At 37.3% G+C, this 21758-nt stretch overlaps 3 protein-coding genes and 2 long non-coding RNA genes across 5 annotated transcripts; 3 read left to right on the top strand and 2 right to left on the bottom strand.

The window, feature by feature from the left end:
- Nucleotides 1-730: 730 nt before the first annotated feature.
- LOC145220326 (uncharacterized) lies at nt 731-1717 on the bottom strand. The gene is made up of 2 exons (XR_013858105.1): nt 1449-1717; nt 731-1337 (listed from the first exon to the last, which is right to left on the bottom strand). It is a non-coding gene; the product is annotated as an uncharacterized LOC145220326 (long non-coding RNA).
- Nucleotides 1718-8155: 6438 nt separating this feature from the next.
- Nucleotides 8156-10907, top strand: LOC145218732 (uncharacterized). The gene is made up of 5 exons (XM_080086136.1): nt 8156-8534; nt 9293-9445; nt 9749-9873; nt 10294-10385; nt 10730-10907. The coding sequence occupies exons 1-5, from the start codon at nt 8459-8461 to the stop codon at nt 10743-10745; spliced, it is 462 nt and encodes a 153-aa protein (XP_079942262.1). The 5' UTR covers nt 8156-8458; the 3' UTR covers nt 10746-10907.
- Nucleotides 10908-10966: 59 nt separating this feature from the next.
- Nucleotides 10967-12024, top strand: LOC145218666 (uncharacterized). The gene is made up of 4 exons (XM_080086071.1): nt 10967-11156; nt 11222-11277; nt 11599-11704; nt 11784-12024. Exons 1-4 carry the CDS (start codon nt 11133-11135, stop codon nt 11964-11966), a joined length of 369 nt encoding a protein of 122 aa, XP_079942197.1. The 5' UTR covers nt 10967-11132; the 3' UTR covers nt 11967-12024.
- Nucleotides 11969-13890, top strand: LOC145218665 (intelectin-1-like). Its single transcript, XM_080086070.1, has 5 exons — nt 11969-12126; nt 12536-12618; nt 12704-12878; nt 13115-13197; nt 13331-13890. Exons 1-5 carry the CDS (start codon nt 12026-12028, stop codon nt 13432-13434), a joined length of 546 nt encoding a protein of 181 aa, XP_079942196.1. The 5' UTR covers nt 11969-12025; the 3' UTR covers nt 13435-13890.
- Nucleotides 13891-19217: 5327 nt separating this feature from the next.
- Nucleotides 19218-20859, bottom strand: LOC145220070 (uncharacterized). The gene is made up of 2 exons (XR_013857979.1): nt 20713-20859; nt 19218-20649 (listed from the first exon to the last, which is right to left on the bottom strand). It is a non-coding gene; the product is annotated as an uncharacterized LOC145220070 (long non-coding RNA).
- Nucleotides 20860-21758: the final 899 nt, after the last annotated feature.

Genomic DNA, 21758 nt, shown 5'->3' with positions numbered 1-21758 from the left:
TAATCAGTTTGTTTTAAAGCAGCTGTGTATCAATCTGTCGCCTTGGCAAAGTGCAAAGTGCAAACGTCAGCTCAGCGATAAACAAAATGAAACGTGCGGTCATGCACCGCTAAGTTTCTGCAATGAACCGTAATATTTGCTGCAATTCTTGATTAATATCTTACGGTAAGCACTTAATGTAAAGCGGCAGGTCCTGAGTTACCGTTGATACACAAAAATAACAATCAAAATGAAACGCGCTTATGACGTCATAACCACCCTCCCGCATACTTGTTCAAGCTATTTGCAACAAGGTAAATGATGCGGTTTAAATCATTTTTGTTATATATTTGAACATTTTTTAGTGATTGTTTTATGTAAAATATTAGTATTTATAATTAAAACAAGTATAAACCAACGAGATAGTCCTTGTCGGATATTAAAGTGTAAATAATTAGGCTTTTCAGTGTTTGACATCAGACAAAATTATTAAACAATATATTTCCGTTCGAATGTGTGGCAAATATCAATAATTTAATTGATCAAAGGTTTTTTTCTGTACTTAATGGTGACCAATGTGGGCTCTTTAGCTAAAATCAAAATTCCTAATTTTATCCAATGTGGATTTAATTCAGTAAAATTGCACATAACATTTTGTGCATATTGACTGCATAAGATGTGAATATTTGTTATGGCTTGTTTGAGATTTTTACTGGTCACTTTTAACTTGAATAGCAATGTTACATAAAAAACTGTTGCATTTTTTTTATTTTGCAGCAAATTAAAATGCAGTACATAGTTGTTAAAAAATGTTACACAAAATTAAATTACAGTATAGAACACAACAGAATCAAACTTATAAAAGATAAATTAATGTCTTTCATTTTGCAAATAAGAACATTTGTTCTCGTTGAATGAATGCTGGTACCACCACATGCAATGTTAAACTATTTTGCAATTTACTGTTGGCCAAACATAAAGAAAATAATCCAGAAACTTTCAAAGTTGGTTTCAAATTTCCTAATTAATATGATGTCAATCTTATAATAGCAGTAAAATTTGTAGATTGTTTACTTTTAGGCTTTCTCTTAAAGACTTAAATCAATTCAATTCACCATAGTATACATATCATAAAATGTCTAGTTTGGTTGGCTTGAGTTTTTGTGTTTGGGTAAAATAGTGGTAGAGCATATTTGTAGTTCTTGGGTCACATGCAAACAGCAAGCATCCTGGCAATGACAAAAACAAAGGAAACATTTCAAAGTAGAACTGATGCCAAAGACTGCAACGTTTGACTGGAACTGTACTTGTCACACTTGTATCACCGATCCTGTGGTTGGATCAATTTGGAGGTTTATCTGAATTGCAAGAATTTTTCATTTTTAAATTGGGAATTGTTTGTTTAAATGTAACAATTTTGCATTTCAAAACTGTATAATAAACCGATTTAGATGTCCTTTATCACTGACTTTTGGTATTTGGCCAAAAGTGCTTTCCTTGTGGAGATTTGATAAGTTGTGGCAATGACAGTTGGTTGGCATCCAGCAGGTATATGATAGGCCTACCATATTCCCATCCCCCAAAAGAAGGACACAATTTTAAAAAGAACATGAAAAAATACTTTAAGGCTCCCCAAAAATAAAAGCTTCCGAAATTAGACGGTATACAATAGTTTGGATAAAGTTTATAACTATTATCACGCCACAACACTAAAATAAGCTTGCATTTTCAAAAAACGTAAAACCTGTGTTCTTCAAAAAATCAGCTGAAGATGTATATTTGGGTGTTTTCAAAGGTATGATTGTCACATTTGTATTTGGTAAATCAGAAATTCCAGGAGGACATTTGGGCTCTTTTTCTTGTCCTCAGAGGACAACTTGGTTTTTGTTAAAAAAGAGGACGTATGGTAGGCATAACTATATGAGATAATAGATTCATGATAAATAGAAAGTATCTGTTCTCCCTGTAAATCTCACATTTATAGAGCTAAATCAAAGTTAGGTGGTGACATGTATTATTGGAATTAGGATATGACTGGCATGCATAAGCTTTCATGAAATAGGGCTATACACAGATTTACCACAAGTATATAGTGACGTAGTTGGACAGGACACAACAGGTTTGTTTAACAGCAGCACTCCTGCATGTACAGAAAGGTCTTAAAACAAACATTTTTACTTGAAAATAATGCAGTAATCACAAAAATATTACTTGTAACTTACCACTAGCAGGCTACAATTTAAAATTGTAGAATCGACTACTGTAAGCTGTAATTAGGCGTATCACAGCATTCAAAGAAATGGACTGCGATGTTTTAAGCATAAAATTTCGAAAACCACAAGCAAAAAGGATTTGCTGACTTTTTAAAAATAACTTACCAGCCGTTGCAATACATTTACCTCTAATTTGCTACAGCGAATAACCTCGACAGGGGTCACGCACAAAAAGGATGGCATCTTTAAACACACAACTGATAACTTTCGCTCAATAACTAATTTAGGAGTTTAACCGGGCTCAAAAAACACCAGTTTTAGTATTTCGCGCCAAATTCGTTAATTTCTTCTTGACAACGGTAACTCAGGACCTGCCGCTTTACATTAAGTGCTTACCATATCTTACCACCGTTTATGGCTTATTCTTTTTTGGGCTTTACAACGTCTTAACCGGTAATATAAAAAACTATAAATAGCAAGGTAAATATTTAAACTCAATTATCCTGCTCAATCTTGTTTTTCTGGGGGAAACAAATTTAACTCAAATCAAACCCTTTGTTAACTTACAATCGTGTTATAATTAGACTTGAGTTGAGATAATTTCGCTTGGTAAAAGAAAACATAGAGACACAACAGCACTAAAACAATCACCAAGTCGGAAATAGCTGCGCAAGTTAAAACGTTATTAAGCGCAAAACAGTAAAGGGCACAATTGGTGGATGATACCAAAAGGTGCTGCAGATACACCGCAAACCAGCGGATCTCAAACTGGAGTCCGCGGCCCTTTTGGGGTCCGTGAGGCATATATCTCAATTAGTAAGCCAAGCCTGTACTGGCCGTACTGAGATATTTTTTGTTTATAATTGTTGTTACCGTGATGTTATCTGCATCATGCATGTGTCAAGAAATATATTGCGCCTTACACAAGAAGAATTTATTGCCATTTTTTGCTGGCTTTATTGCAACGCTGCAGCCACGACACACGGTTTTTAAGATAATGACGCAAAAAATGGTCCAACCCTTTTATTCTGAGCAGTGCTGGATTAACCTCTAAGCCAGGGGTGGGCAAACTTTTCAGGGCAAGGGCCGCATTCAAAAGTTTATAATCTTCTCGGGCCGCATGGTATTTCACCAACGGCCGCCAATTGTTTGCTTGTTGTTTTGTTTTAAAACAACTGATGTAAAGAATAAGGTTTGTATCATATTATACCATTTAAAGTCGCCTAAGATGCTCTGATTAACAATTTCTAACTTGTGCACAAGTTTAGCTGAACAGAGCTAAGTGTTTATGACGTCATAAACTGTATTGTGACGATTGCAGTGCCCGTTTTTTCGCATTGTTTGCACATAATAAGCGGTTAAAAAGCCTGGCGCATATGGTTGCTAGACTGGTAATCTTTTTTCCAGTCCCACGAAATTTGTTTTAGCAGTTTGAAAATCAAAATATTTAGCAAAATAGATTGCGGCCGCAGGTTGTGCACCCCTGCGCAAAATTATTACATAGTATATTTTCAGCTTTATTCAAATACGTTTGTTCATGATTGTACAAACAGTGGTTGAAACGCTACAATTGTAATTGTTTTTTTTAAAAAAACAAGCGTTTGTTGCAACAAAGGCTGAACCACGTTTTTTGTTAATGAAGTCCTTGTGTCAAAGTTTGGGCGTCAACAGTGCAAAGTGGGCTGTATTTGAAAACGTGAATCGCTTTTACTTTTATCGAACGAAGAAATTGTGTCAAGTGACGATTTGCATTATAACGTGGCAGGCTAAAGCACGTGAAAAGTATCTGTGTTTAGTTTCAAAGTATCGTGCTCAGTGTTTTTTTAAGGTGTTTCGGTCCCCCAAATTTCTCCAGCGGTTTCCCAAAATTTGGAAATGGCTATATTTTGGTATTTAAATGAAACACTTGCGGTCTCTTAAAACTACTTTTAGCGGTCACCCAAACCAAACCTTAAAAAAAAAACTGATCGTGCGGGTACAGATACTGCACATGGCATTGGTATCGGCAAGTCACACCCCCGGTATTTTTAAAACTCTGCGCCTGTGCTCATACTACTATTCAGCGTTACTCGGAAACATTTGGCGGGCCGCATGAACTCCTTTGCCGGGCCGCATGCGGCCCGCGGGCCGTAGTTTGCCCACCCCTGCTCTAAGCAATATAAGCACGTGCTTAGGGCATCAAGTAAAGGAGGGGCACCACAGAAATGGTTTCTAGGTAAAGTATTAAACCTAACAAAAAACTACAACTATATTCAAAATGTAATGAAAATGAATAAGTTATGTTTATAAAGCGAGAAAATCAAATATAATAACTGACAAAAGGGATTGATTGCGTGCTATATGACGTAACAAAGCGTTGCGTTGTTCTGTTTGTTAAAACCTAAAACAGTCAGACTCATGGGTGATCAACCCGTCGATCGCGATCGACTGGTCGATCTCGGACTGATATTAAGTCGATCGCGAGGGATTCAGAAAATTATTTAAAATACTTGTTTTGTAATGAGTTTTTAGAGAATGTTGCCCTACATATATGACTTTGTTGTGAAAGTTATTCATTAGTATTTGTTGATGTGTTCACACCACAAATACTCAGCAGACTTGGACAACTAGATAATTAAAGTTGTCTAATTGGGCAAATTAGAGCAAAATGACGGTAATTCTAGTTCTAATCTAATTTAGAATGATCGAGTAAGCTCTAATCTAATTCTAATCTAATTCACAGATTTCCCAAAATCGCTAGTTCGTCCAACGGCACTTTTAGGTATGTGATCTGAGCATGCATTTTGTAACCAAAGCGCACAAAACCATGCAGTTAACAAGACCAAACTACATCACTGTAACACGTTTATCAGTGAAATTTGGCACTCAGCTCCGTTTAAACACGTTTTAAGATGCACCGAATCGTATTGTTTTTAATGTGCAAATCTACAAGTTCAAATTTGAAACAAACTGAAGTTGGTTGGCTTAAATCTAATTCTAGTTTGAATTCTAGTTTAATTTCGAGAAAATTTTTTGAGATTTTGAGAAAATTCTAATTCTAATTCTAATTCTAATCTAATTTTCAAAAAAGGAGATGCTCTAATTTTAATGTCTGATCCTCAGTCGACGCTTTACGTCGCAAAAGTAATAGTTACGTCACAAAGATAATAGTTACAGTAGTAATGGTTACTTTGTGCTGGTACTTTTTCTATTATCAAGATTAGCATTAGATAAATTAGAAAAAAATAAGTTCAATGTGTAAAAATTCACACCCAAACCACGATAAAAAACGAAAAACAGGGCTCGGAAAATGCTAGTTTTCCTTTGGTAATACACGCATAGTCTTGCATTATCTTGTTAGTTTGTATTGGAATGGTAGATCCCGAGAGTTGGACTACCTCAAACGACTATAAGTTATAGTCTATACCCTTGCTGTATATTTTGTTAAAATCGAAATCTCGATAAATAATTTTGTTTTTACGTATATATTTCGAATTAACAATGGTGTAAGGGGCACCAAATTGTTTTAGTGCTTAGGGCCTATAATGGTGTTAATCCGGCCCTGATTCTGAGCATCATTGTGTAGCTAGTATATCGTATACGAGGGTGCCTCGGGCCCAAAAAAAGTTACGAGTGCCAGATAGGATTTAAATTTTAAATCGACTTATGTTTTATTGTAATTACAAACGTCCATTATGCATAAAAACAAGGTGTTTAGAAATGAAAGTATGTGCATTTCATTATCTTGGGATTTTTGTTCAAATCTTGGGATTTTTCGCAAGTAAACCTTGGGATATCCTAAAATTCTCAGTGGCAGCCCTGGTCCAAAATGACACAGCAGGAAAAGAAAAAACCACATAAATTGTCTGATTTTTACAAACTGGAGAGCTTAGACGCGAATTTGATTTGCTAAATTGAATGAAAATTTAGGGTTCTAACATTTCCCTGAAAATGATTTGAAATGATTTCAACGCAAAATTAAAAGCTAAATTGCTGTTTTTCATGTACATTTGGCCGCTTAATTTTTATGTAAACTTCAAATATTTGCGTTTAGCATTATCACGCTCAAATGTTAGAACCCAAAAATTTTATTCGATTTGGCTTGTCAAATTTGCGTCAAAGCCACTAGTTTGGAAAGATTAGTCAATTTATGTGTTTTTCCCTATACCTGCTGTATATTAATTTGGACACAAAATGGCGTCCATGAAGCTCTATATAGCGTAACAATGGGTTGGACTACTTGTGTTTCAGACAAACTTTGGTCGGGGCAAGAGACTTGCCGCCCCTATGAATTTTAATGTATACCAAAATTAATATATTCTATCGAAAAGACTGCCGATTGAAGAACTACCATGGTCTAACTTTTTGGAATGAAATAAAGGAGAGAAAGTCAGTAACTATCTAAACAAGCGATTTTACCGATGTCTGTAGGGCTGTAGGCCTATATATTATTTTCGTTTCTGTCGTTGTTTTTATAATCCCTGACGTTTAAGAAAGTGGTAGCCTACATGCAGTGCGGGGATTAAATTTTTTTGTTAGTCGGTTCGTTGATTTTATAAAATTTTGTGAGACGGTTTAAAAGAAACGGTACGATTTCTGTCACAAACGACATATTTTTTAACCGGTATAGTTACAAAAAGTTTATTGACAGTAAACAGTAATGCTAACCGGTTCGCTGACCTCATAAAATTTCGTGAGACGGTTCTATGGAACCGGTGCGAACGGGCTGAATCCCACCACTGTACACAACTACATAATATTGTAATGTACCCTCTTTACCACTAACATCGCGAATTCTTTGCCTCTTTTTTTGGTTATTCTTTGACAAAAATACTATTGTTAACTCGTTCAACGCTCCTTATAAATTATGCTTTCATTTTAAGATAACGGTTTAATGTTCCTATCCACAATTAGGCTGCAGAAAATGATTTGCTAACTAATTAATTTAGTTAGCGTAAATTATTAATGTAGATTTTCATTTTTGTCCGAGCTTTTTTTTCTGGCGCTTGAAACTATCCGGCAGTATTTTTCAAAGGTTTCTTTTCCTGTTGAACCTCATGCACCTTCTGTCCTTTTCCTGAAACGAGTGGTTATAGAGGGCGCCCCAAGACTGATCCCACCAACGTTTCCTCCAGTCATCTTTTACTCACAGTGGTGGGCTCCCGTCACATAACGCTTTATGCGCTGGTAAGCTCCCGTCGTGTGTTCCATTAGCAAGCGAAATAAACTCGCTTTTAGTTAAATTTGGGGTTACCTTGACCAAATGCGAAAAATACTTAACAGCGTCGACAAACATCTCCTACAAAAAGGGGTTAATAAAGATTTTACATAGCGTACTACCAGTCTACGTATATCAAACACAATAAACAGTAGCTAAATAACACCCTCTAACAGTAACATGGGCGCCGGCAGAAAATTTTGGCTGATACTTTACCGCATTAAGAATTTGTTACATATGAAGTCATAAATCGTGTACTTCACAATTGAGTTGCCTAAAAGTTAAAGCATTGAACGATGTCACAAATCCCCGCGCTGCCACTTCAATTAGGTTTGAGTGTATGTAATTTTATAGCTTGTGGGCGATTCATCATAATTGATCTATTATGTTGTGTATACGAAGACTGCTTTGGTCAAGGCGTGTATGTGGGACTACAAAATACAATTTCAGAAGTCTAGCATGATTCATTCATTTTTATCAACTAACAATCAACCAACAAAAACAAAACAGTAAATAAAAATAGAAGGTGTGGCTTTAGAATACAACGACACGTAAATTGGATCGATTGCAACGCTATTACTGCGGTCTTGAAACTTGGGTCCATTATTTTTAGTTTTTTTTAAGAAATCGCATTAACTACAATCTTAAGGTATCTGTACGATCTTATGCAACATACGACCTTGAGACTGCTTATGCGACTTCTAGTTATTGACTTCAGGTTTTAAACTGTTTTTATTTTTTGCATAGGTATATTTAGCTTTTAAAGCAAAAGTCAGGCGTAGTGTCAGTATCTTTATCAAGTTTCTTAAAATAAATGCGGATAGCAAGAATTAAGGAATTCGCCTTTGTCTTTAAAATGGAAGAGAAGCAGGGTCAGTATTCAACTCGCACACTGTTGCAATACGTCAGCTTGTTTGATGTTTTATTGTTGATGTAGGAGAATGGTGGAAACCAGTTGTAGATAGTTGCGAGGGCGCCTTTTGAATTGTATTGCATGTACTATAGTCAATAGATTCGTACACTATAGATACATACTTACCTGCTGACTGCAGTAGACGAGTTGATCAATATGAATGAAAATATTTACGACGACTGTAACAATAGTTACATCAATGCACAAAGGACGGCGAATTCTGTTAGTGAAGGTAAGAATAGGCTGCAAATTAAAATTTACAAAAAAACTACTTACTGGGATATTTCATCAATTGTACAACTTACTAATACACATTAAGTAAAGGAAGTGAAATTTCGTGTATTTAATGTGTCAAAGTTTAAACTGTTAAAGACTCAACTTCAGCCACGCCTTTTTACACTCAACCTGAATGAATTAAGCTTAAACGTGAGAAGCACAAATAAAAAATTTAGGGTAAACAAAATTAAATATTACAATCATTTTTTCATGTATACGTTGAGGTAACGTACAAATACAAACAGTGCCGGAATAATTAAGGGTTTGCTGGCCTGTAGGCACATTTTATAAGTGGCCCGAAGTCAAGGTTGCCAACTAAAAAATTAGATTTATCAGCGTTGCCAAATCATTGTCACAAAGAAAAGTGGCCTGGATTTTTGACTGGCCTGTAGGCACGTGTTGCCTAATGGTTAATCCGGCACTGAATACAAACAATCTTCACAGTTTAAAGCCCTTGATTTCATCGAAATTTAAACAACCAGGTGCCACTACCTTTACGCAATTAACAACCATAAACGTCGTTTTTTTTTTGTTTATTTCGAGAAAATCATATAAAAGAGCATAAGCGATGTCCGAAATGTTTTTCTTTCCAAAAAAAAAAAACTGCAAAAGCGCCTAATGCATTTTCGATTTGATTAATTGCATTTTTTGTCTCCGATTATCCTTATAATTAAAACTGTTAAAGTCATTGGAAAAAAAAATTTTTTTTGTCAGCAAAGGGAACTGGAACGAATCCTACTAAAATGACCGTGCTGAAGGCAGTGCTGAGAGTATTTTGTATTGTTGCTCTTTGTGCCCTATTGGGAACTACGGTGCATATAATTCTTGAACTGAAAGGAATCACAACACAATTATCTACAAAACCAGGTTGCAATCTAGTATTGTTTATTAACGTACGTTTTTGACGCAAACAACCGTTTGTGCGGAAATATGTATTAGTCAAACCGAAATTTGATTTAAGAAGTTCTAAGTTATATATGGCTGATGATATATCGTAAATTAAGAATAATGATTAAAATAATCACGCAACTAAAGGCTAATTTAATTTGTTAGCATTTTACAGCAAATAAATGAAAAAGTAAGTAACAATAAAAACAATAAACCTATATAGCTATACGTATTTCAACGATATAAGTAAGTTTAACAGTTTTTGTGTACATTAACAAACAGCCCAACAGCAAACTGGACTCTGGCCATCAAGGATCCTATCTTCGTGCAAAGAATTAAAAGCGTCGGGAATAACCGAAAGCGGATACTATTTGATACGCCCACAAAAATCATCAGAAACTGTTGTGGTAAATTATAACTCATTTTTTTTTAACAAAAGTCGTATGGTGAACGGAGATTATTTCACACTATAATCCTAAAAGTCTTAATGAGCAAATTAACATGTGCTACATTTTACCATCCGAAATCTAATCTCACAAACAAATTGTACATTTGCTATTGTTTTGGTTTTAATTCGTAAACACACTGTTATGAGAGTGCTGGTCTAAACTTGGTTGAAATCCAGGTTTATTGTGACATGAAAACAGATGGAGGTGGTTGGACACTTGTAGCAAGCGTTAATGAAAACAATCTAGACAATACTTGCTCGAAACAGGATGTTTGGTTTCATTCCATTGAAAGTCATGGTTCTGTACAATTAGGTGTGCTGTCCTAACGCATTGAACACAATACAGTATCAACTAACTGTTTTAATGTTAACTTTTTAGAGAGCTCAAATTGGGAAAACAAACTCGTCTTTGGATCAGCACACACTGCAGTTGCAACTGACTATAAAAGTTCAGCTTATTTTTCAATGGAGGTATAATCAACAGATACGGATTCTTTGTATAATCCAAAGTTTTTCATACAAATTTTTCAATATAGAGCCACAGGGTCGGTAAAAAGCGACATTAGTGTTTTTTAAGTTTTGGCGCAGAGCCCAGGCAATCATAACAGCTATATGGTGTATGTAAGGCTATGGGGCCATTGGGATTGGGATTCAGAAGGTATTATTTAAAATAAAAAGTTAAAGGTATATATGTATGTTATCATTTATTTTAGATGCTGAAGAGAATCTCAGCGGGCTGGTGTAAAAGTTTTAAGACCTTAGGTATAGTGTTATAGTTTGCAGTTGGTAAAGCAATAAATATTGCTGTGTCTTAGGGAGAAGATATTATGATTCGCCATGCCCCAAGTGTTCATCCCACAGACACATCTGAAACCACAGCTTTCTTGCAATATCAAACCAACAATCATTTCTTGAAGATGTATGGTGGAAATCTTTACAATTTCTTTAAAAATCATTACCCACTTTTACCAAAATTAGGTATAATTATATAATTTTCTTGAGATGAAATAAAAGGTAGTTTTATATCCGTCTGAGTTTTCATTGATGGCTTATTAACTTTTGTCATTGCCTTTTTAAGTGGTTACTTTCGATCACAAAAAAGTTCTTGATAACCTTGAGAAACGTGCATCGGAAGTGGCCGAACTTATACCAAACTTTTATCAGTATGTGTATCCTAGTGGAACCAACTTCCGTCAACTAAATAGCGCAGGAAACAACATGTTTGCATCTTATGGAATGCAGGTCAATAAAATTGAAAAAAAAATGGTCTGAATTTTATTAATTAAGTTATTTGTATCCTGTATTAGGTTCAATATTCTGGAGCCGAATGCAACTCGTATGTGTACTACAACAAGATAGTAAGGTATGACTCATATGTTGACACCCCAAGGGGATAACCTTGTTATAATGCAAAAGCCTAACCAAGCGTAATTTTTTTTTATTAAACATGATATTTTAAGATCTGTAACTCATTGACATGGTAAGCTTGTAGTAGACTTGTTGAAACCAAAACCTGCGCAGTTTGAAACAAGCTGTTTGTGATATTTACTAACAAAAGAGTATTTTATTTTGTGTTTTTAAAACTCGAGGGGAAACTTTTTTGCCCCGAGATAAACAAAATTTTTGAAATTGTAAACTGTTGTTTACAGTAACTAATTTGTAATAATCATAGCGTTTACTTCAGATGTCCAACTTTTAACACTGTGTTCTCATCTCGAACATCGTATCCATTCTTTGCGATGTTTTTCATTGGAAATTTGCAACGGACAACAAGTTCGCAACAAATTCAAGTATGACAGGAATTTGCTATTATTAAGCTGTAACGTTTCTTAGTTTTCAAATAATTTTTAAATATTTTATTTTGTGAAGGTCCGGTCCTACAGACCAAATACCGACAACCAAACAAGTTATACTGCGACAATTTTGGACGGAAGTTATACGATGATTTACAATGCTCAATGTCGTGATAGTATGCAAGCGGCCGTTCCCAATTATTGCGATGTTTTTTATCTTGTCAAAAATGAAAAAGTATATGGAGAAAATTTGATTTAATTATGCTGCATTAAATTGATAATTTTATTCAGGTTTGGGGAACACTCAAAGAAACTGAAATGCGGATAACATCCACACGACGTTCCACTTATTATTACCTTTATGCCAGGCCCAGTAATGTTTGGTCAAAAGTTATTTTGGGTTACAGCTTGTTGGCAAGGTAATTTTTCGGTCAAAAAAAAAAACATTATTTGCGAAAAAACTGATTCCTTGCCCGTTTTATCAGAATATGTTTTTGTCCATGAATTTTTAAAAATTTGCTGAATATAAACTATAGGGCACTTGCTCGTCATTGTTAACCGTATTTGGTCAGGGTAAAGAACGTTTGGTGATGCCAGGTCTAAAAAACTCTTGTTTTCGGACGCTTTTATTTTTTTCTCGTTTTTAATGATAGCACGCTTTTTGTCAATATTGAAGTTTTAAGCTAGTTTAGCTCAAACGAATTAACTTTACTTAATAAAGTATGAATCATTACATAGGAAAGATGGAAAGTTTTCGGTTGCTTTGAAAACAGTTTTAGGTCAAATTAATATTTTTTCGGTAAATTTAAATGGATCTTTTGTTTTTAGCACAAACGAAGGTTTTATCCCACAAGCAAATATTGCACAAGCAATGAAAAAAATACTTCGTATTGTGGCAGAAACCAACATTGGTAAGTTGTGTTCACAAACAGCAATTGTACAACATCTTTGTATGTTTTATACAAACAGTTGCAAAATACATATTCTACTGTACAGGTCCTATAGATTGTAGCAAAAATAATGGACCGGCTATTGCAATAACGATAAGCAAAGGAAGTAATTATTTGAATTCAACCCTTCCGCCACTTGTGTCAGGAGTAACACCTGGATATTTGCAGTTGAGGACTTACGGTTTGAAAGGAACTGCATTTGCTTTGTGTCCTGGAATCAAGTATGTGTTGCCACAAAATCAATAGCAGATATTATAGCATTAGTGTGTTAAACAGATAAACATATTGAAAAACGAAGTTCATTTTAATCTGTTTTCAACAAAATCTTTAAACAAAACTGTGTTTTGCATGAGATATGTTTTGTTTTGTATATCCTTGAACCCTTACATTAAAAAATGTTATAACTTTGATTAACATTTGGCAAAAGCGCCTGATTGAATATTGCCGATATTTGCAGAGTTGATTCTTGTGATGCTGAGTTTGTTTGTATTGGAGGAGTGAGAAATTCCACCTATGCTGAAGATTGCAACGATTTTGCAAGTAGGATTATTTTTTAGTTTTAGCAAACTTCTATTAGTAAAAAATGTAGTGTTTACATAAGAGAAGCTAACATCAGTTTATATTTTATAAAGTGGCAAACTAAAAAAGATTAATATGCTAACAATTTATTTAGATTGGAATGGGAAAAGTGGCGACGTTGTTCTTCCCAAACATGCAAATCGATTCGCACATTCACATCAGGATATCTATTCCACTATTATGATATCTTACCGTTAAAGAAATTCAACAAATTTACTCGTGAAATAACTTTTGATATACAGATGTGTTGTAAAGTTATTGTTACAAATTAATGATGTATCGATGTAGTTGGCCGAAATGTTTTACCTAAATCATTTTTTTAGCAATATTTCGGTTTCGGCCTGAACTTTGAAACTTGCCCTAAACCAAAACATTTCAACGCATGAAACCATATTAAATGTAAACCATTTAGTTTACGGAATAAATAAGCCAAGTTTTGAAATATTTTGCTGCTTACCCAGCTAACACACAACGTAGTTTCGACGTTCGGGACCATTTTTTTTGAACAAAGTAAATGTTGTGGGAATGTTTGCCAACGAACGTCAACAAATCACGTCTTGCTACAGTTTTTGTTACGTAATACATGACGTTGAAGATTGGTAAAACCTAACGTCAGACAAAAACATTTATACAACCTTTCCAGACGTGGTTTGAAACGTAGAAAAACTGTTTTTAGTTGACGTTACAAGAAAACCTGTCTGCAACTTTATTTGACGTAATTTTGAACGTTTTATTTACGTTTATTCTTAACGTTGTATCAAACTGCAATACAACTATGTTAAAACGTCATACGTAACGTAGAATTCACGTTTGTCTCTGACGTCAAATTTAACTTGTGTACAACCATTTTCGACGTCACCTCAAACGTTTTATTAACGTTGTTTAGTAACGTTGCAACAAACTGCAATACAACTATGTTAAAACGTCATACGTAACGTAGAATTCACGTTTGTCTCTGACGTCAAATTTAACCAGTTTACAACCATTTTCGACGTCATTTCAAACGTTTTATTAACGTTGTTTAGTAACGTTGCAACAAACTGCAATACAACTATGTTAAAACGTTATACGTGACGTAGAATTCACGTTTATATCTGACGTCAAATTTAACCAGTTTACAACCATTTTCGACGTCATTTCAAACGTTTTATTAATGTTGTTTAGTAACGTTGCAACAAACTGCAATACAACTATGTTAAAACGTCAAGCGTGACGTAGAATTCACGTTTGTTACTGACGTCAAATTTAACCAGTTTACAACCGTTTTCGACGTCATTTCAAACGTTTTATTAACGTTGTATAGTAACGTTGCAACAAACTGCAATGCAACTATGTTGAAACGTCATACTTGACGTAGAATTCACGTTTGTCACTGACGTCAAATTTAACCAGTTTACAACCGTTTTCGACGTCATTTCAAACGTTTTATTAACGTTATGTAGTACCGTTGCAACAAACTGCAATACGACTATGTTAAAACGTCATGCGTGACGTAGAACTCACGTTTGTCACTGACGTCAAATTTAACCAGTTTACAACCGTTTTCGACGTCACTTAAAACGTTTTATTAACGTTGTGTAGTAACGTTGCAACAAACTGCAATACAACTATGTTAAAACGTCATGCGTGACGTAAAATTCACGTTTGTCACTGACGTCACATTTAACTTGTGTACAACCGTTTTCGACGTCATTTCAAACGTTTTATTAACGTTGTTCAGTAACGTTGCAACAAACTGCAATACAACAATTTTAAAACGTCATGCGTGACGTAGAATTCACGTTTATCTCTGACGTTAAATTTAACCAGTTTACAACCGTTTTCGACGTCATTTCAAACGTTTTATTTACGTTGTTTAGTAACGTTGCAACAAACTGCAATACAACAATTTTAAAACGTCATGCGTGACGTAGAATTCACGTTTGTTACTGACGTCAAATTTAACCAGTTTACAACCGTTTTCGACGTCATTTCAAACGTTTTATTAACGTTGTTTAGTAACGTTGCAACAAACTGCAATACAACTATGTTAAAATGTCATACGTGACGTAGAATTCACGTTTGTCACTGACGTCAAATTTAACCTGTGTACAACCGTTTTGGACGTCAGTGGTAACGTTTTATTGCCGTTATATGACAAGTAAACTAATGTTGCAATGTTATGAAACGTCACTTCCAAATTGCAGGTTTCTACAATTGATTTTCCGTGTCCTTTTTAACTTTTTTACCGCTTTTCTTTTTCGAAAATGTATAAATTATTGCGCCATAGGTCGTAACATAACATTTGAAAATCCGTCATACAGGTTTGATTTTGGGCGCGGTGATCAGTTTAAAAGTGTTTTCAAACCGCTCTTATATGAGCTCTGATGAGAAAGCTTGTATAGTCTTTAATTAATTTTTAGTGCGATAATTACTTGACTGATTGATTTTTCTTTTAAACACATGTGCAAATCGTGAAGACATACATCGCAACATTCAAATTCAAAATATTCGCGCACATTTTGAATTTTGGCGCGCAGGGACGGACTTTGAAATTTCAAAACCCGCCGTTATGGATGTACTTTGTTCAAAAGGTGTAGAGGCGTTGTCCGTGTTGTGGACTTCAGAAATCCATAATGCGTGTTAGTCAGTAAAACTTTGATATATTTTCCTTATTTGTTCCCACGATTAATGCAGTTCGAGTGTGAGTATAAGTTATTCCAGAGGTGTTAGTTTTTGCGCCTAGTTTGACAGGACTGTAGGCCTGAATTGCCTGAAGTTGAACTATTTTGGAGATGTCTTTCTGTTGTTGTATTATTCAGATAGGTATGTTTTAAATAAGAATGTGAGTATTGTGTTTGCTGGGCACCAGTTGAATGTTGAACTTTAGTTTACAGTAATATGTTGCAGTGTTATTCATTTTTCAAGTAAAGAAATTAAATATTTTACCTGCTATTTCAATGGTTTGGATATGTTTACTTAGAAAGTCACCGTTGTGCTATTTGTGAAAAAGTAAGCTAAAGCTGTTCTAGAAAGCAGGCTATATAATGTTTACATTATGTTAAAAGTTGCCAACTGAAATTACTTAGTTGAATACTAAAATGGGTCTGGTATACTTTCATGACCCAACGTCATAACTACGTCCTGCCTGTACATACATCAATGACCTTTACATATGATCAACTACGTCATAGTACGGATACGTCACGCACATAATGACGTCACTGTGACGTCACACATTTTCCTTATCGCACGACGAAAATTTCACACTTTACGAAATACACATCGCAGAAAGTTGAAAATTGGTGTGTGACGTCATCAAGGCTTTGGATGACGTCATGCAAAAAATTACGTTAATCGGGTCACGCTAACTACATCTATTCAAAGTCTAAACTTACTCGCTAATGCAAAACACCTCTCGCTCGCCGATGACCTGCGCTTTCTAACTTAGGTACAATGACAAACAATTTTTAAAGTGTGTGGACGGCTGCGGTAACCATAATAACAAGTTTTCATATTATTACAAAGTTGTATATTACTTCAATGTCATGTTTTCATGATAGTAAAAATGTGTATATTAATTTTATGTGATGTACAGTGTTATAAAATTCCTACAGGTTCGGATGAGCTGTGAGTTTTTAACTGTGACGTCATAATGCCTTAGGGAAGTCGGTGGGTCAAAGTGGGTGAAAGTTAAATCCCTTGTAAATATTCGTGCCAACTTTCGGACCGAAAGCTCAAGTACATTTCGGATGAGAGGCCGACAAAGGGGTGCGCCTCGACGAAGCTCGACCCGCTTCAAGCGGCCGAGTTAAGAACGGAAAAGCCTATGTCGGCACCTGGTATACTTTCATGACCACAAATTCTCGACCTCGCTGCAGCCAAAGTTGAGATCGCAGAAGGGCGATCGAGACCTTGTTGGAAAGGCCTATCCTTCCCCTCCAGCTTGCACCCCCCCGCGTTGCACCCCCATAGAAGTGCGTCACCTAGCGATTGTTTGAATAAAGGTAGTTTTCGCATAAATGTGACGTCACAATGCCTGGGGTTAGGTCGGTGGGGTCAAAGTGAGTGGAAAGTTAAATGCCTTGTGAATATTCGTGCCAAGTTTCAAATCGACAGATCAAGTACATTTCGGATGAGAGGCCGACAAAGGGGTGCGCCTCGACGAAGCTCGACCCGCTTCAAGCGGCCGAGTTAAGAACGGAAAAGCCTATGTCGGCACCTGGTATACTTTCATGACCACAAATTCTCGACCTCGCTGCAGCCAAAGTTGAGATCGCAGAAGGGCGATCGAGACCTTGTTGGAAAGGCCTATCCTTCCCCTCCAGCTTGCACCCCCCCGCGTTGCACCCCCATAGAAGTGCGTCACCTAGCGATTGTTTGAATAAAGGTAGTTTTCGCATAAATGTGACGTCACAATGCCTGGGGTTAGGTCGGTGGGGTCAAAGTGAGTGGAAAGTTAAATGCCTTGTGAATATTCGTGCCAAGTTTCAAATCGACAGATCAAGTACATTTCGGATGAGAGGCCGACAAAGGGGTGCACCTCGACGAAGCTCGACCCGCTTCAAGCGGCCGAGTTAAGAACGGAAAAGCCTATGTCGGCACCTGGTATACTTTCATGACCACAAATTCTCGACCTCGCTGCAGCCAAAGTTGAGATCGCAGAAGGGCGATCGAGACCTTGTTGGAAAGGCCTATCCTTCCCCTCCAGCTTGCACCCCCCCGCGTTGCACCCCCATAGAAGTGCGTCACCTAGCGATTGTTTGAATAAAGGTAGTTTTCGCATAAATGTGACGTCACAATGCCTGGGGTTAGGTCGGTGGGGTCAAAGTGAGTGGAAAGTTAAATGCCTTGTGAATATTCGTGCCAAGTTTCAAATCGACAGATCAAGTACATTTCGGATGAGAGGCCGACAAAGGGGTGCACCTCGACGAAGCTCGACCCGCTTCAAGCGGCCGAGTTAAGAACGGAAAAGCCTATGTCGGCACCTGGTATACTTTCATGACCACAAATTCTCGACCTCGCTGCAGCCAAAGTTGAGATCGCAGAAGGGCGATCGAGACCTTGTTGGAAAGGCCTATCCTTCCCCTCCAGCTTGCACCCCCCCGCGTTGCACCCCCATAGAAGTGCGTCACCTAGCGATTGTTTGAATAAAGGTAGTTTTCGCATAAATGTGACGTCACAATGCCTGGGGTTAGGTCGGTGGGGTCAAAGTGAGTGGAAAGTTAAATGCCTTGTGAATATTCGTGCCAAGTTTCAAATCGACAGATCAAGTACATTTCGGATGAGAGGCCGACAAAGGGGTGCACCTCGACGAAGCTCGACCCGCTTCAAGCGGCCGAGTTAAGAACGGAAAAGCCTATGTCGGCACCTGGTATACTTTCATGACCACAAATTCTCGACCTCGCTGCAGCCAAAGTTGAGATCGCAGAAGGGCGATCGAGACCTTGTTGGAAAGGCCTATCCTTCCCCTCCAGCTTGCACCCCCCCGCGTTGCACCCCCATAGAAGTGCGTCACCTAGCGATTGTTTGAATAAAGGTAGTTTTCGCATAAATGTGACGTCACAATGCCTGGGGTTAGGTCGGTGGGGTCAAAGTGAGTGGAAAGTTAAATGCCTTGTGAATATTCGTGCCAAGTTTCAAATCGACAGATCAAGTACATTTCGGATGAGAGGCCGACAAATAGCGATGTATTAAAATGGGAAAAATACATAGCTGATGTGGAGCCAAACCTAGCACAAGCCTTCGTTTTAGTGTTCGAAATACGTGACTACTCTGAGACAGTATCTCCGTATTATGTACTACTCTTTTGCGTACCCCTATCTGCAATATGACGTCCCGGCCGTGGGCAGCGGCCACACTGCACAAATTAAAACTAACAACATTAAACATAACAGAATTTTGCGAAATATAACTCGCATGCAGCCCTTACCGGTGTCGCGCTACCCAACTATATCATGACTTGTGTCTCCTAAAATGCAAAGATATTTACAAACATGAGGTAGCCAAACTATTACATGAGTCCTGTTCACGCATATTACGTCAGTACACCATCACAACACCCGAAAGGCTGAAAACTTTCATCCACGCGTAAACATCGCGTTCGGCACAAGAACAATTTGCCATCGAGGTTACCACACGCCATCAAATCTCTGCATACCAGAACTCGTGCTAGTTTTCAATTTTTTTCTTGTGTGTTTTTTAAGGGGTGTTTTAGTTTTTATCTTAGTGTGATTTTACTTTTCTATTTTTTAGTATTGTACCATGAAACGAGATTATACTTAGACATATACAAAAGACCGAAAAACTGCCGTAGGATTCGGTCTTTTCAGACCAACCGTCCGGGCAGAAGGCCAGCAGCACTTTTTACAGCGAACAACATCATAGATCTCGTCATCGATCTTACACAAGCTGCATAATGAGGAGATGCTCGACGGCACCATTCTCATTGTCGCAACGAACAGTCCTTTTGACACCCGGGTCTGTGGGATCACAGGAAACGTTGCGAAGAACCGACCTTGTGTTTCCGTTTGGCGGATTTCATTTGGCCAGCAGAACCCGCAGGTACAACAGCCTCATGCAACCGGACGTTCCCCGCTAGGCTCGTGCGGTCGGTTGCGATCCTACGGCAGGATAATGGAACTGTGATGATGAAGTGACTATGCAAATGAAAATTTGACTTGTCTTTATCCAAAAAAGCTTCTCTATTTCCCAAATGTGAGCATTGTTTCATTGACATTTTCAAGACCGTTCAGTCATACAACTTTACTGTGACTAAATTCAACTATGGTTCCTCAAGGGTTTTGTGGGAAACTATGCAAAACTTTGTCGAAGCCCGCTATTCCACATGTAAATGTCTATAAAAGATTGGATAACTTTCAAACAAATTGTTTCGCAAAACACCTAATAACAATGTAACTCGTCTGCTCAAAATTGATTGTTTGCATTGACACTTCTGATACAACATTTTTATTAAATAATGCAGACAGAAAACTGGTCTTAGTGAAAAGCCATCACACCACGTCAAGGTGCCAGTTGTTGTGATGGGAAAAAATTTGCCGGGCGTTTTTTTTCATTTTCTCTAACACGAGGGCTCAGAGCTCAGGTGATACCGTCAGGGTCGAGACCCGGAGTCGTGGCACCAGTCTTTCATCACAGCCACTAAGGGAACTATTTACATTTATATCTGGTACAGTGGGTTGCTTGCAATGGCGTTAATGAGGTCGGGGAAATACTGCGACTTATCTCGCATACGCCGCCACATCCATTCGTCTATGTAAGACGGAATAAAATCCCGGTAAGCGCCGTTCATGCGTTTAAATTTACGTTTGCAGTCACACCACAAACTTTCAATGTCGTTAGTGTGAACTCCGGCTGGAGTCACAAAACGATGAGAATGGTTGACGGTTTGATGCTGGTATTGGTGTGGCAAACCTGTAATTGAACAGCCCAGCAATTACATAGCAAAACGTGTCAAAAAAAAACAAAACAAATTACTAGATAGGTGATTGTAAGCAGCCCATTCATCCGACCAGATTGTTGTCCCAGGGGCCACGTGTCGGACAATAACTGTTTCTAGGGTGGCACGATCCCGGCGTGGGACTAGTTCCAAAAAACACTCCCTGTACAAGAGTTTGTTAGCCAAATAATATGCAATAATCTTAGGTCATACTTGGTCTGAAGATCAACGCCTCCAAAAACCCACTGTTCCCGTATTGGGCGCGCCTGTGCATTTGACCCACGTTTGCGGCGTGCCACCAGACTTTCATCTATGGCCACAATGTGCCCGACTCCGCCAATCACGTTGGGCCTGGACAGGAGATCCTGCGTGCATATCTGACGAAGGTGTTTACAATAAAAGCTTGTATCTACTGAATAAGCTTACTTCACGAAGGAAATTGCACCAATCAACACAAACGGTCTTTGAGATTGACGCCTCTGCCATAATTACGTCTTGGCAGACATCTAATGTCCAAAAATACATTAGTGTCACCAGTTGACGCAAGTCGAGATGACTTTTCTCAAAAAACGACCCTTTCCGGATGGAAACTATTTTTCTGCATGCCTGTTAATACACAAACGAATCAATTCAAAAACAAAATAACTTTCAAAACTGTATATATCATGCCAAACGCCAAAAAAAATTAAACTCCAAAAACACAATCAGACAACTGCAAGATAAACGAAATGCGTCAAAACAACAACTTACACGTGCTGGACAGCGCTAAGCTAGGCCATCGACCTTGGCCGACGCCCAAACCTTTTCTTCCATGACAGAACCACATTTTGGGCAAGTTTGCTGCCGAGAAAGCAAACCATGAGCTCGTAAATACACTATGCATTTACCTACATCCTGCAAAACTCCTAACTCCGCCAATTTCCTCACGTTTATTTGACTACCCGCCATAATGCAAAAACAGTATAATCAGTTGAAGTTCATCAACAAAGTGAATAAAGAACTCATAACGAGAGATAACCACGTTTCAATGGACATTAAACAATGCGACATTGTCGGTGTTCTATGTGACGTAACATAGCAAATT

Source organism: Phallusia mammillata, chromosome 3 (assembly GCF_965637545.1).
Source record: "Phallusia mammillata chromosome 3, kaPhaMamm4.hap1.1, whole genome shotgun sequence".
NCBI classification, from domain to species: domain Eukaryota; kingdom Metazoa; phylum Chordata; class Ascidiacea; order Phlebobranchia; family Ascidiidae; genus Phallusia; species Phallusia mammillata.
This window is presented reverse-complemented; position numbering and strand designations above follow the sequence as displayed.

Coding starts and splice junctions, on each gene's coding strand:
- LOC145218666 (XM_080086071.1), top strand. CDS start 11,133: ATGTTTGCATCTTATGGAATGCAG. Junction 11,157..11,221: donor TTGCATCTTATGGAATGCAG/GTCAATAAAATT, acceptor ATCCTGTATTAG/GTTCAATATTCTGGAGCCGA. Junction 11,278..11,598: donor TACTACAACAAGATAGTAAG/GTATGACTCATA, acceptor CGTTTACTTCAG/ATGTCCAACTTTTAACACTG.
- LOC145218732 (XM_080086136.1), top strand. CDS start 8,459: ATGAATGAAAATATTTACGACGACTGTAACAATAGTTACATCAATGCA. Junction 8,535..9,292: donor GGCGAATTCTGTTAGTGAAG/GTAAGAATAGGC, acceptor TTTTTTTGTCAG/CAAAGGGAACTGGAACGAAT. Junction 9,446..9,748: donor ACAATTATCTACAAAACCAG/GTTGCAATCTAG, acceptor ATTAACAAACAG/CCCAACAGCAAACTGGACTC.
- LOC145218665 (XM_080086070.1), top strand. CDS start 12,026: ATGCGGATAACATCCACACGACGTTCCACTTATTATTACCTTTATGCC. Junction 12,619..12,703: donor TGTGGCAGAAACCAACATTG/GTAAGTTGTGTT, acceptor TCTACTGTACAG/GTCCTATAGATTGTAGCAAA. Junction 12,879..13,114: donor GCTTTGTGTCCTGGAATCAA/GTATGTGTTGCC, acceptor CGATATTTGCAG/AGTTGATTCTTGTGATGCTG.